Below are 13,901 nucleotides of genomic sequence, written 5' to 3' on the forward strand. Positions count from 1 at the left end.
TCAAGCAACCATATACGAGCAAAGGGAATTCTAGAAGTATTTTCTGTCATTCAACATCAGTAATTGAAGTCCATCATTTCAGCAGCAAGGAAAGCGAATGAGTGAGGCACTGTAGAAGTTGAAAGACACATTGGCCCAAACCACAAAACTTTATTTTTATGTTCAAACTGCTTTACTGACCGATGAACAAGAACAAAGACAAAGTTGCAGGTTCTCATGAGTAAGCTTTATTACATTTAAATCACAAACATACAAACTGTGATCGAAGAGTGACAATCAAAACACTTTGCAGTTGTTCTATTTTACTTTCAGTTAAAAGTGGAGACCGACTACAGAGCAACAAACTAAACATCAGTTCATCCATTTCAGAAAAATAGACGTCATGTTTCTAGCCGATTCTTCGCCAACAGATTACGTCCGGAAGACTGAACAAGCTCATAGAACTCACTTAACGTGTCATGGAATCAATGTTGTACTATATATATCAATATATATCTGAGTAAGTAAACAATATGTACTTATCAGAAAAGAGGACAATGAAAATGCAAGTATGTATTAAAATAAATGTAGCGCTACCATAATAAAATCTACATGTTTATCGACATTGATTAAACACTGCCTGTCGTTGTAAGAAGAGCTTTGTGTTCTGCAGTAGTCCACGTACAGAAAAACGGAATGTTTCAATTCAGAACTGAGAGATAGTGTCTTCAAACAACGAAACAAAACTTTTTTTTTTCACCTGTGTGAATACATTTCCCAAAGCAACGTCATGCAGTAGGAGAAAGTGGAGACAGAAGGGTCTGCCCACATCAACCACACACACTTTTCTATGAGTTTGGCTCAGTTTGACAGTGTTCAGTTCAGGTGGCATGTTTAAATGTAGTTGGCTATTTTTTAGAAATGATGCTTGACAATGACAATGCTTTTCAAAAACTCTGGCCCAAGTGGAGATTTTTAGGAACCCTTACATATAAACACTATAAAAACTTTGTGTTATGAGTGTGATCGCCATGGATTCCTTCAGAGTAGCAGCCAAAATGATGCACATCTGCATTTGCAAATACACATGCTCTATCATAAGGAGGGGCAAAGACGGTTTGCTGTTGCTATTTTCGGGATTCTGATGGGCTTCAGCTTGTCATCACACTGCCACCTACAGTTGTGGAATGTCCAAGCAGCAGCCATGCACAGATTGGTGTGAACGCAATGTTTTCATTCAACGGATTTGAGTTCACAGAATTATTTTTGAAAACGGAGAGCAGGTGTCTGTTTCAGAAACTAGACAGGGCTTTGTCTAATTCAGGCTGCGTGAAAAGCAAGGTAGATTTGCAAGGCCTTTCACATCAGCCGCAGCCGTGACACCTTAGCCTGGAGGCAAAACTAACTTTGATCTATCCCAAAATTATGTAAAGGAGCACATCTAATAGTGGCAACAAATGCCAATATTAAACATCACTTTTGACAGGCATCAAGCAGCACAAGTAAATCTAGTTCTCTCTCACCTGGGTCAGTCCTCATGAGCCCGACATGTTCATGTATGTACATGAAATAATAGTTAAAAGTAAATAAATCACAATCTCCTTAGGGAGTTTCTTTTGACTTTGTTTTTATTACTGTAAAATAATAGTGTCAGTGGAAACAAACCATCTTTGGTACATGTTCTCATTGAAAACATTTGGAATCACGTGTGCCTTTCTGACACCTGAAATAAAGATGTCCTCTATAACTCTTGATGTGTCGGCTTGAGGTCTCTGCAGTGGTCTGTGAGAAGAGCAGAAAATTAAGGTCTAGTACAAACCCGAGGTGACTGTTGAATTTTCTGAGCATAGTTTATCCATCTGTCGATCACGCCAAATTTATTGATGTTTCTGAACAGATGTCTAGATCGAATAAAACATGACTCAGAGTAGTAGTTGCTGCTAATGTCATTATTGGAGTTTTCTTGTATTAAAATTATTGTTAAACTTCTGCTTGGTCGCTAGAAGGGATCAGATGACACAGGAGAGACGAGTCGTCGCGCCTCCACGGCTGAAGTGATCAACTGCAGGGCTCAACTCCTGCTCACACAGTCATAGTTTATTTTTGAGCAGACTGCACAGGCATAGTAATCTTTTGGGCAAAGCTAAATAAAAAAAAAAAAAGTAAGTCAAGAGATCATGGAAATAACTTTTCCTTCCTTATATGTCTCTTTCCATTGTCTTTTTATTATCTTTATTAACAATTACAACTGTAAGTGAATAAATAATTAAAAGACACGTGTCTGATTTCTACTTCACCTCATAAAGTTTTAGCATTTCACTCTGCGCATATGTCTGTGCGTTTGAACTTGTATAGCTACACCTTGGAAATAGACCTCCTTGCGGGGACATGTCACTATTTGTGGGGACATTTCAAAGCCTCAATATGAGGATGAGGGCAACGAAATAACCAGGCCATTATGATTTAATTTTGGTATCGGTCCTGGTTCAGTCGAGGTATTTGTTTTTGGATGGTTAGGTTTAGGGTGAGAGCCTGGGGAAAGCATTATGTCAGTAAGAGGTCCCCACTAAGACAGAGACAAACGTTTGTGTGAATGTGACTATGTTACCTGAGAGTGTGTTGCACAACTGCGAATGCTCATGTTGGGAGTCCTTGCTGAACAGAGCGATGATATGATCCTCCAGTTCCTCCACAATGGTTTCACACTGTCAGGGGAGCATAAAATGCCACCTCAGCTTGGAAAGAAACACACTTTCACATGGACTCACAGCACACACATGTAGCTTCATTGGAGGATGGTGGTCATTTTACTTGTCGTTCATGTTTTGCCCGCGTGATTCTTTTGACTTCAACTTCAATTGTAGTGACAGAACGAAACCATGGAAAACCGATTTCAGTGTAGTGTGAGTGCACTTAACACCATAATTATATTATAATTATAGTATAATTAAAATAAAACAATTTACAATTCACAACATTTGTGAGCAATCATCTATTTTAAGTCCAGAACTTTGAACTACGAAGGACAAGATCAGAAATGAGTGAATGAGAACAGAAAGCTCTGTAACATCAGCCAACTATAGCACATTCTCTTTTTTTAACTGTCTATGGCAACAGCAGGCCATTTGTGGTACAATTACATCATTTAAATCAAGAAATTAGTCCAGGCTAAGCCACGGGAACAAAACGTTATCATGGGATGTGGGAACAGACATGGGAAACATTATAGGCATTATTAAAAATGACATTTAAAAATGAACAAATTATAATATTAATAATATTTCATGGTATTCACTAATAATATTACCTGAAAAAATACAAATAATACTTAAGGTTTTTTTTATCTTATCCAATTCTTATTAATGTAATAATCGCATTTATAAGGTTTTATTGATGTTGTTATGAATGTTTATAATGATATAGACCAACTCATAACATGGTTTCTTAACCATTATAAGGTGGAAAATTCTACCATGTGAGTATGGACATTTATTACATGCTCTATAAAGCCTAATAAATGCATTATGATGTATAGTTAAAGTGTTAAAACTTTTTTATCAATCATTATATGAAGGAGATGAGTGAATATTATGAGATCTGCACTATAAAGTGAAAATTATAATAGTTTAATAATAATAGAGGCAAAACCTATGAGGAGTGTCAGTAAAAGAAAGGACACGGATGGGGTCAGCAGCAGACAGCCAGTGCCCACAGGATTCACAGCACAATAGTTAGTCAGGAAGACACAAGGTTGAATAAACATCAGCTGGAAGGGAAAAGACTGAATGCAAAAATAAATAACTTACCGCAAATTTGAGAGCGTTGGAGCCCCCAGGGCCATCAAATTGGAAGTTGTTAAAGTCTGGGAAGTTTTCAGGGCTATCTTCAGACCTGGGTGCAAACCTTCGGTACAGCTTCTCCTGGGTGTTGGGGTCCTTATGAAGTGCGTAGTCACTCATACGGCTACAGACTTCATCTAAAAGCTCGCTGAGGTGAGACTCTGACCGGGCCAGTTGCACCTGGAGAGAAGAAGCAGAACATAATCAGAACCGTGCAATTCAATCAAGTCAAGACCAAGGAGATGGCAGGTTTGGAAACATAGAAACCAAACAGGAACTGAGAGTTTGAAAGGCCCTGTCACATCAGCTGACCCTGTGTCATCTACGTCGCACCACAGGTCTCTAGAGGTCAGCGGGTTGACCTCTAGTTTCCGCTGAAGATTCTCACACTTCTGCACCAGAAACCCCATTTCCCTGTCACCATTGTAACCTCTGTGTGCACTTCCTGTCCCCCCTTTGCTGTCTAGACGGGTCGTGACAGGTGCAGTAGCACTGAGCATAACCCCAGGAGAAGATGGAGGCCCGAGAGGACAAGGGGCAGCCAGCATGTTATAAGAGAAGGAGGGGCCAAGAGACCGAGGAATCAGAGGAAGCCAAGTGCAGCACTGCCCCGGCCAACTTTTTATTCCCTCCATCCTCCAGTGAAAGGAACCTCCCTGACTGTGGGGCTATACATGACAGTGGTGGTCATTTCAGGGCATCTTGCAGATGTGGTGCATTTGGCAACAATGCAACTATGTTTCATGAGCACACACACATTGCAATAATATGCACATCCTCACTTCTGCTGGCACACACAGACGTCAACTTCAAAACACAGCAAAGAGGCGAACATGGATGTTCTATGTATCCTCGAAGATCACAACCATCAACAAGATACTTACTATGATAATGAACAGAAAAGAAACCACACAAAACAACAAATGAAGCAACAGTCAAGAAAAAAAACGATTGACAATCTCAAGTTCATTTCTTTACTGAACATCAATGTAATAACAGATCAGAATCGTTCACAAAATGAAACGACATTATCATTTGCATTTGTCGACATGGCTTGAAGGTGAAAGGACCACGTCACATGCTGTCACGTTATTCTGGACTGGAGACACAGATTCACCAGAATATTTGATATTTCTTCCACCACATATCATATGTGATCCAGTTTAATATTTCCAGATCAAATTAATCCCAAATCCCATACAAATAAAGAAAATCCAGGTTGTCCGACAACAAAACAGTGTCAGTCTGTGGCAGCCCTCGGGCTTGTGTCTGAGTCATTATCATGCCATGCTACTAAATGGTTTGGAATTAAAGCCCTTCCTTGCCAGTTGTAGCCTCCTGAAAAGAAGCTGTCATTCAAACTGCTGTTTGAAGAATGAGACGGGGGGCAAGGGGTGATGGGATGGGGCGGGGGGATGGGGTCAGAGAATAGGCTTCTCAGGGATGCTTTCCCCCATTCAATCCCCAATGGAAGGGGAGCCATTATTGCCCGGACAGGACCCTTTCACTTCCATTGTCCTGCTGATATGAGCCAATAAAGATGGACATTAATATTAATACTGTTATTAATAATAATGATGATGAGGATATCAACACTGCAGAATGGGGACAGAGGCTAAATGTCACAGATAAGCAAACAATCTGCCATGAAACACACATTTGATCCCTACGATTGAGGTTTATATCAATCAATTTATATCAAATATCATGAAGGGAGAGGCAGTGAGCAGCAGAGGGTAAAAAATGAAGTAAAAGCACAGGTAATGTATTAAACAGCAATGCTCAACATTATGCTTCCATAGTTAAGAACAGATGGTATGTGGTAAATTACTTAATTGTTGTTACTATTACATTCACTAGATCAACGACAAAATCTCAGATACTGCTCCAATGTGTTGCTTCTGTCTTGTTTTCATTTAAGACAAACACTAGTTGTTTATTTTACTTTTATTTTTCTAGAAGATCACAGTTAACGAAATAAGTCAAAAATGTTTTCAGTACAAGTATGTGAGGCAAATATTCACAAAGGTGTATAGAAACTATTAGCATTAGTTAAGCAGGGAAAAATGTGAAAATAATCCTGAAAAAATATCGGCTACAAATTAACATCTCCTACAAGCGCACAATAAACACTGAAAATGTAAATCCATTCCTTTAAGCAGTATTTTTCAGTATAAATAGGTCTAGAAAGAACCAGGGCTGACTTTCACTGCAAAATCGAACTTGATGCACAACACCAAAACCACCAGCTCTATGGAAGAACTGGTATGACAGGAGTCTCATTATGTTGCCATGACAGACCGATAATTTCTGTTCTTTGAGCTAGACGTAAGTTTTAAGCGGCAAACATAATTTTATTAAGTTGCGTTGACACTAAAATGTCAGCAATTACATGAATATTTTCTTTGTTTTCCCTTTGGAGTGAAAAAACTGTGCTGGAGTAACTTAATATAACTGACTTGATAGTGTTGATTTTATGAGAAAGTCACTTGAATTCAATCTCACCAGCCTCGAACCAAAGAGATGTATATTTAGAAGAGCACAATTTACTTATATTTTGAGTGTTTTTCATCCTCTCAACTGTGCGGTACATTTTCTTGATTTTAAATTTTAATCAGCAATGATTGATGAAAGCAGGAAGCTCTCATAATAAAGCAACAGCGTGCACTAGCTTCTTTTACTACACTTACTGAGTGGGTCTGGATTTAGAGCAGAGGTGGTGGTTCCTGGTGGTGACAGGCACACTAAGATGATCATCATTTATGAAACGTTGCACTCCTTTTATTTGCCAATTGTGGGCAACTGTAATGTATTACCTTCGCCTTCTGACTTAACCCAAAATTATTCACAAATTACTCAGAAATTGGGGAAACAACCAAGCAGCAGTTGGTCAGGAAATGTAGTCAGCAGAAAGTTGGCCGGCTGTAACAGCCTGAAAACTAAGGTCACACTATTGTGCAACTCCACTAGACCATCATGTTTAAAATTAAATAGATAAAACCTATACCATAACATATTCATTTAGAGGAGTCTGAATGGCGAATAAACAGCAACTCACTGGTAACATCAGTAACATGGTTATAAACATTTAGACATTGTAAGTACTGATAAATGGAAACACTAAACATGTTCAAAGAAAACATAATTTTTAAAGAAAATGTAGTGCTCCAGAACCTTTTCAGCACACTGAGTTGATAAATCCAATGTAAACATTCCTTCTCACACTAGATAGAAGGCTAACCTTTCTGGCAACGCAAAACACAAAGTTTGTTGTTTGAGAATTAAGAACAGAAGCCAGTACGTTTTGTGTCAGAGTGTCACTCGGCCTTTGTGCATCCTCTCATTGTCAATGCATGACTTCCCTTTGGTCACTATAAGATCAGCTCGCTGTTCCATCTAAGTTCAATGTCTTTGCACATCTTAAATGTTTCTTTGTTCCAACGGGCAGGTTTTACTTTTGTGCCACAGAGCAGGTCCGTGCCCCCAGGAAGTCCTACTGTGAGGGGGCCAAAGAGCAGAGACTTAAAACCTGCAAATCCTTCAGGCTGATGGCATCTAAGCTGTGACATCCCTGCCTCTCCGATTCACAACAGGTCACAAGCAGCTGAAAAGGAGGGACTTGGAGCGCGAGGGATCAAGGTTTGGCTTCTTCTCCTGCTCAAGAACCTTTGATTGAGCTGACAAAGCAATAGGTGGACTTTCCACAATGACCTTTGTTGTGTCAGGAAGTCACTGACAAAATGAGCGGATGGCGGCCCGAATGAGGAGAGATGTGAAAGTAAACCTCATTTGAAAGAGTTTCCATATCTCACACGCTGCCATTAATGTCACATACCCCGAGAGTGCAGTGAACTAAATCCAAGCGCTTGCGTGGTAAATGTTTGCAAACATCAGATTGGATTTCCTGAATGGAGGTGTGTCTTGTTTTGCAGAGAGTTAGCAGGACAATTAGCAAAGTGGAATGGGAATCTCTGCTGGTCGGGTCGGGAATTTCCAATCCGCCTCTTACATTGCTTCTGAGAACCCATTGGACCCATCTCTAGGTTTTAACTACAGACCACTTGCCTTAGTTTGGGGGTATTTAAAACCAATGGACATTGGAATTACAATACTTGGCACATATGCCTCCCACTGTTCATGGGTCCAGCTGTATGGGTCAATAACAGTTTCATGGCCCTCAATATCCATATTTGCAAATGGCTGGTAAACTCAAGATTTTGTTTCAAGAGTGTAATTTACATTTGGAATCTGTTACTGTAAACTCTCAATATGAGACCCATAGAGGTGTCAGTGAAGCTATCAGTGAAACAAGCCATCATCAGGCTGAAAAACATTTTAAAAAAGATCACATTAGAAATATTGAAGGAAAAAAACTGAGCAGAACATTCGGAAAAAGAACCCAGAAGACAGAACAATTGTGGTGGGTGGGTTGGGTCATGGGTGTCCAAACTGTTCCAGAAAGGCCCACACTGGGTGCAGGTTTTTCTTCCAACCTATGAAGCACACAAAGTTCAACCAATGAGGTGTCAGCAAACAATAAACACCCCCAACTGACAAATTGGGGAAGCTGTGTGTGCTGGTTGGGTGGAACAAAAACCTACCCACTGTGACCCTTCAGGACAGGTTTGCATACCCCTGGGTTAACATTCTGAAATTACGTCATATGGATAGATGAGACAAAGATCATCTTGTACCCGAGTAACATGAGAAAACTGCTTGGAGAAGGAAAGGAACTGCTCATGATGCAAAACAAACCACCTCACCAGTGAAGCGTGGTGGTGGTAGGGCCATGGTGTGGGCATTTATGGCAGCCAGAGGAACCTGGAACCCCCAGAATCTGCTCTGATTCAGCCAAATGCTGCAGAGCTGCCTCACAGTCCAGATGGAAATAACCCATACCAGCATAATGTTAAGGAACCTGAGTGTTTTAAACATGAATAAGAATAATGTTTTGCCAGGGCCAAGTCCGATTAAGGATTTGCAACTGAAAAGCGAAGGTTTGAGAAATGATTATTATTCATTTGTCCCATCACTGTTATACGTCCTACACTCAGCACCTGATTCCAAAAAAGGAACAGCAGAAAACGTGAGAACATACCTTTTTGTCTGTTAAGGAGCCATCAGGATTCAGGCGAAAGCTGCCCACATTGATTGTTCTTTTGGGGTCTATTTTACTGATGGAGTAGTTCAGCTCATCTACAATCGCCTTGCATGCTACGAAAAGACAGACAGTACCAAATGTTAAATTAATCCATGAATATAATGCATAAGCTCACCTGACAAAACCCCCTAAATATCCCCATGATCCTGAGCATGTCTGGTTATATCATCTACATTGACTCTGGGCATTATTGGTAAGCCCAGTCTTCTGACAGTCAAGTTTCCTCTTTACTAATTCCAGACGGTGATTGGGATCTCTGGATGGTTATTGGGAAATTCGAATCACTGTATCGCGTTTCTGAAAATACAAGACAAGTCAAGACAAGACAAGTGAAAGTCTATAAATCCACATATTTAGTCATTTTAGTTTTTTTTTTTTAAAGTGAAATCCACATTCCAATCTGTTGAACCTGTATCAAGTATCGTCTCGCAAGTCCAGTTTAATGTCACACATCTGCTCCAGCAGGAAGCTGCTTGCAACAACAGAAATACCTCGTGAGAGCAATGTCAATTGGGGATCATGCGTAACTCAAAAACAGTAGTAGTAGTAAGTAGTAATGATCAACACTATTTTGGAAAGCCACCATAAACAATTGATATGGATTTCAAATGGACCTGAAATCAGTTTAGTCCCAGTCTAACTATGAAGAGGTGTGGCATAAACAAATAATCATATCACAGGGCTAAATGTGAGACAATAAGAGAGCAATATAATATGTTGCGTTTATAGTTTTTTATGAATATAGAATTTATATTTGTTCAGCATATTTAGACTTCCATCCAATCGGTCTAAACGGTGATGTAGAATGTACTGACAGAGAACAGGGGAGGTGATTTGCCCAATACATCTTTAAGTGGCTAACGTTGCTGGCGGCGCACAATAGTGCAGCGCCTTCTCAAGCTCCGGGAGCAAGCGTCATTTATTTTGGGGGTCATTTTGGATCCAGTCCAGGGCTAAGACGGTGTTTGGAGTAGGCACAACCCCCCTGCCCCTCCCATGTACATTGGCAGAGCAGATGTTGATGTGGTTTCTAGCGACTAGTACACAACTTGACCTGGCATACTAAGACTTCCGGCTGATCAGGACGGCCAACCACTGTCTTTACTTCCTTAGAAAACTAGGACTTGGTAGCCCAGTCCTGAGGAGTTTCCATGACTGTGCTCACGTCCTCCACACGTGCATCACGGTGTGGTACAGAGGGCCATAACAACTGCAATGTGGGGAACATTCTTCTCACCACCACAGACCTGTATATATCAAGATGCAGAGGGAGGGCACTACACAGCATGAGGGACTCGTAAGATTCCAACACACAACCTGTTGCAGCTGATTGTTTTTTTTTTTTAATTCTATTAATACCTTGAAAACAGGACCCAAGTACAAATTTTGTACCACAAACTGAAGTTCAGGACTCTAATAGGGCACATCCTTTCAGATTCAATCATCATACTCATGCTGATGTTTCGGGGTAGAACACTTGCAAGATCTTGGTGTCTATTGGAAGGTGCTGAAGGGGAAGTTGAATTAGCCGCTTGGAAGCTTATATCCAAGCAGTACCTGATAAATATAAACACAGTATGACCGCATCAAGCATTGCTATATTGGAGTACAGTGGTACCTCGGTTCTTGACCACAATCCGTTCCAGACGGCCTTTCAAGAAGCGATTTGTTCGATATCTGAATCGATTTTTCCCATTACAATTAATGGAAAAAGAAATAATGCGTTCCAAGTCACTCCAGAAGTGAAGAGGTGCCCGGTGCGTGTCCAGCTCTGAATGTGCGCTTCTGTGCAGTTTGGCTGTGACAAAGTCATAAACCAAGTAACGCTCTGTCCCAGACTCGCCTCATCCCTGTCCCAGCTCCAGCCCACAACAGGACATAAAACCCTGGAGTGCACGGTCCAGCCGAAAACCGAAGTACCATATTTTCTTACACCACCAATGGCTGCTCGCCCAGAGACTGAGACCTATATTCATGCTGTAAGTCTTTCTAGATTGACCTGGACATCCTGTTCGTCCGCTTTCATGAGTACTTAGGAACCAAATCTCAATAAGGCATTTCCGTGAATGGGTAGTCATTTATTACGATGAAGGATTGTAAGTGTGACACACATTTTCCTCGATAGCGCGTGAATTTTCATTACTTACCAGAGCAATAAAGGATCTTATCCTTGCCCTGGGTGATGCTGATGTAGAGTGAAAATATGATGCCCAACACTTGGACAATCCAGGAGGCCATTCTGAAAAGAAGCAGACGACACTGAACAAGCAGCTAATTCTGAGTGTCTATAAACTAAAAGTGAAAGATTAGGTGACAACACAGTAAACCAATTTCAAGGATGAGAAACTTGTCAAATCCAGACCCACCCACCGGCTGTATCAACTGGGAGCTGCTAAACTAAAAGTTCAGTGCGTTTTGGAAAATGTTACACATTAACTGCGTGTCTACACATCATCAAGGCTCCATCAGAACAACGCCATGATGCCAGATAAAATTACCAAATTAGCATTGTTTATTGGTGTGTTGCTGACTAGACTGATAAACATGTCTGGATACGAGACAAATTTCTTATTTTTTTCAAAATAAGTTGAACACTGTGGAAGCATTTTTGTTTTGTAAAAGTGGTGATAGACAGTAGTCCAAATATATTGAAAATAACATTTCATTATTTGAAATGATCATCACCTTAAACAAGGGATTCGTGTTGGTCACTGTCACTGTCACTTGGTCACTGTCATTAACAGTGACCATATGGAAATGTATCTCAGTGCAAGTGGGCTTTAGAAAATGGCATTAAATCAGAAAAAGCAGCCGCATCGCATTGTACCCAGAAGGTACTTTCCACGCTGCGCCAGGCTTTGGTCTGCGATTATTTTTGTTGAGAAAAGTTGTGACGGAATGATGAAAATGCACCTTGTCTTACCTGTCGAGCAGAATCGGACCGTCTGAAGAGCACACACGGTTTGTATTGTGCAATGCACACTAACTTTACGTTATATGCTGTTTTTCTTTCTAACAGCAGAAAACCTTAGGAACCTAAAGAAAGCACACAACTTTCCAGAGCGATGGTGAAGTGATCGTTCGGACCGCTTCCTGACAGTGTTTCTACCTCTGACATGTTCACGGCTAATTGGTCAAAATCAAATCACGTGACCCATTTTCTTTTCTTTTTTTTTTTTTTAAGATGTTTCAATTTTTATACAGCTAAACAAATGTGTTATGATTATATTATACATGGAGTGGAGTAGTTTGTCTTGATTGTTATTTTAAGAGTGATAGACACCGATTATTGACACAATTCTCCTGTCTTTATTTGCAGTTTTCAAAGAGCTGTAAGAAATATTTGATTTCCATATTCTTTTGTTTGTAATTGCAACAAACTGTACCTGTATTGTTATCAAATATAATTGTATAAAAAAACGTGTGTGGTCTGTGAGTACTATATTAATAAAGATGATAAGGAATTGTAAATGGGTCATTAACAGTGAGTCTCAGAACTGGAACATGGTCATTTGACCTGGTTGTGAAAAGCTGTTTGCCTGTCCTGTTAGAACACAACGGAACTGTGGTTTATCACAGCCTGGCCTGATAATAGAAGCAGAACCTGTGAAGGCATGACAGCGTGCAGAGATGCAAAGATGAAGATCTGCTGGAGCTGAGCCTGTAATCGCTTGACTGAGCCACCTGGTTCCACTCCCATCTGCCTTACTGGTTGTCTCTTGGAAATATTTGCACTTGCAGTCCAAATGCAGTAGTGGCCAAGTCACCTTGATTTCCTTCCTCACCGTGCTTGCATGTCCGATTACTGCTCCCTGGGTGATGCATTGTGTATTGCTGTGGTATTACACACTCTTTGGACTCTTGTTATTGTTACTATTTCTGGATTATTTTGTAATAAATGATTGAACCGATTGCTTCCATCACCTTGCATATTGCATCTCAACATTTCCACTAGGCTTTCACTCTGTTTGGTACCCTCTCAAAATGAACAAATATCATGACCAGGCTGTCATGATTCCGCTTTTATTTTTTTCCCTTGAGTCCTGTTTTGCCTTCTCCCTCCTTTCTTCCTGTTCCTGTGGCACACGGCTGGAGCCAATCAACCCCTGATCACTTGTGTATAAAAACTCCAGCAACGTGGGCCAGATCGACTACTATGGCTCATGTGGTAAATTGGCTCTCCTCCTTCGTTCTTGATTTCTGTGAGTGGTTTGCTTATTTTGATTACTCTGAAACGCTGGAGCCTGAGTTAGTGGTTTGTTTCTTCCACTGTTTCCGTGGGTTTCCTGTTTGTTTGTGATTGACTATCTTTGTTCATTGTGCTTTTATCTCTCTGTTTCCAGATTTAAGTTTCTCCCGGGTCGGTGAAGCTTTCCGTTGGACTCTCATCCATGTTTAAGGACTTCTGCTGGTGGTTTGGTGACCCTTTGATTTTGGACATTCTGACTTCGCTTTGATTCTCCCGGTTTAGTGACGCTTCTGTTGGACTTTTATTCTCGCTATGGCAGTTTAGTGACACTTTCTGTGGTGGTTCTATTGTTGTTAAAGATTAAACTATTGTATTTAGCTCGCTCCTGCCTCCTTCATCACTGCACTTGGGTCCCACTCCACGTCTTGACTCATAACACTGGCACTTGATATGGTTTCAATGTTTCTTATAGAAGTTCCGAAGAAGGGAAGTGCCTGCCAAGGAAGCAGGAAAGCCAAGACCACTCCTCAGGAACATTGACGTCCCTGTGATCCAAATACTGTAAGCCGAGGCATTGAGCGTCTGGGATCTTGTAGACCAGTAGGCAGGGTGGTCAGTGACTGGAAGGAACTTGAGGTGAACAGCCGTGAAATTGATGATCCTCTCAATTGCAAATGCGTCAAATTTCTAGCACTCCATCTAATGTCCTGATCAGTTCCTGCCTGCTTTTATT

The 13,901-nt window shown here is 40.7% G+C and overlaps 1 protein-coding gene across 1 annotated transcript; it reads right to left on the bottom strand.

Annotated features, from left to right (window-relative positions):
* Nucleotides 1–219: 219 nt before the first annotated feature.
* cnpy1 (canopy FGF signaling regulator 1) lies at nt 220–12,102 on the bottom strand. The gene is made up of 6 exons (XM_053883099.1): nt 11,903–12,102; nt 11,127–11,218; nt 8,917–9,032; nt 3,786–3,998; nt 2,588–2,684; nt 220–1,761 (listed from the first exon to the last, which is right to left on the bottom strand). Exons 2-6 carry the CDS (start codon nt 11,215–11,217, stop codon nt 1,721–1,723), a joined length of 558 nt encoding a protein of 185 aa, XP_053739074.1. The 5' UTR covers nt 11,218; nt 11,903–12,102; the 3' UTR covers nt 220–1,720.
* Nucleotides 12,103–13,901: the final 1,799 nt, after the last annotated feature.

The sequence above is a fragment of the Synchiropus splendidus genome, chromosome 13 (genome assembly GCF_027744825.2).
Source record: "Synchiropus splendidus isolate RoL2022-P1 chromosome 13, RoL_Sspl_1.0, whole genome shotgun sequence".
NCBI lineage: Eukaryota > Metazoa > Chordata > Actinopteri > Syngnathiformes > Callionymidae > Synchiropus > Synchiropus splendidus.

Coding starts and splice junctions, on each gene's coding strand:
- cnpy1 (XM_053883099.1), bottom strand. CDS start 11,217: ATGGCCTCCTGGATTGTCCAAGTGTTGGGCATCATATTTTCACTCTAC. Junction 9,033..11,126: donor TAAGATCCTTTATTGCTCTG/GTAAGTAATGAA, acceptor GTCTTTTCGTAG/CATGCAAGGCGATTGTAGAT. Junction 1,762..2,587: donor GTTGTGCAACACACTCTCAG/GTAACATAGTCA, acceptor CTCTTCTCACAG/ACCACTGCAGAGACCTCAAG.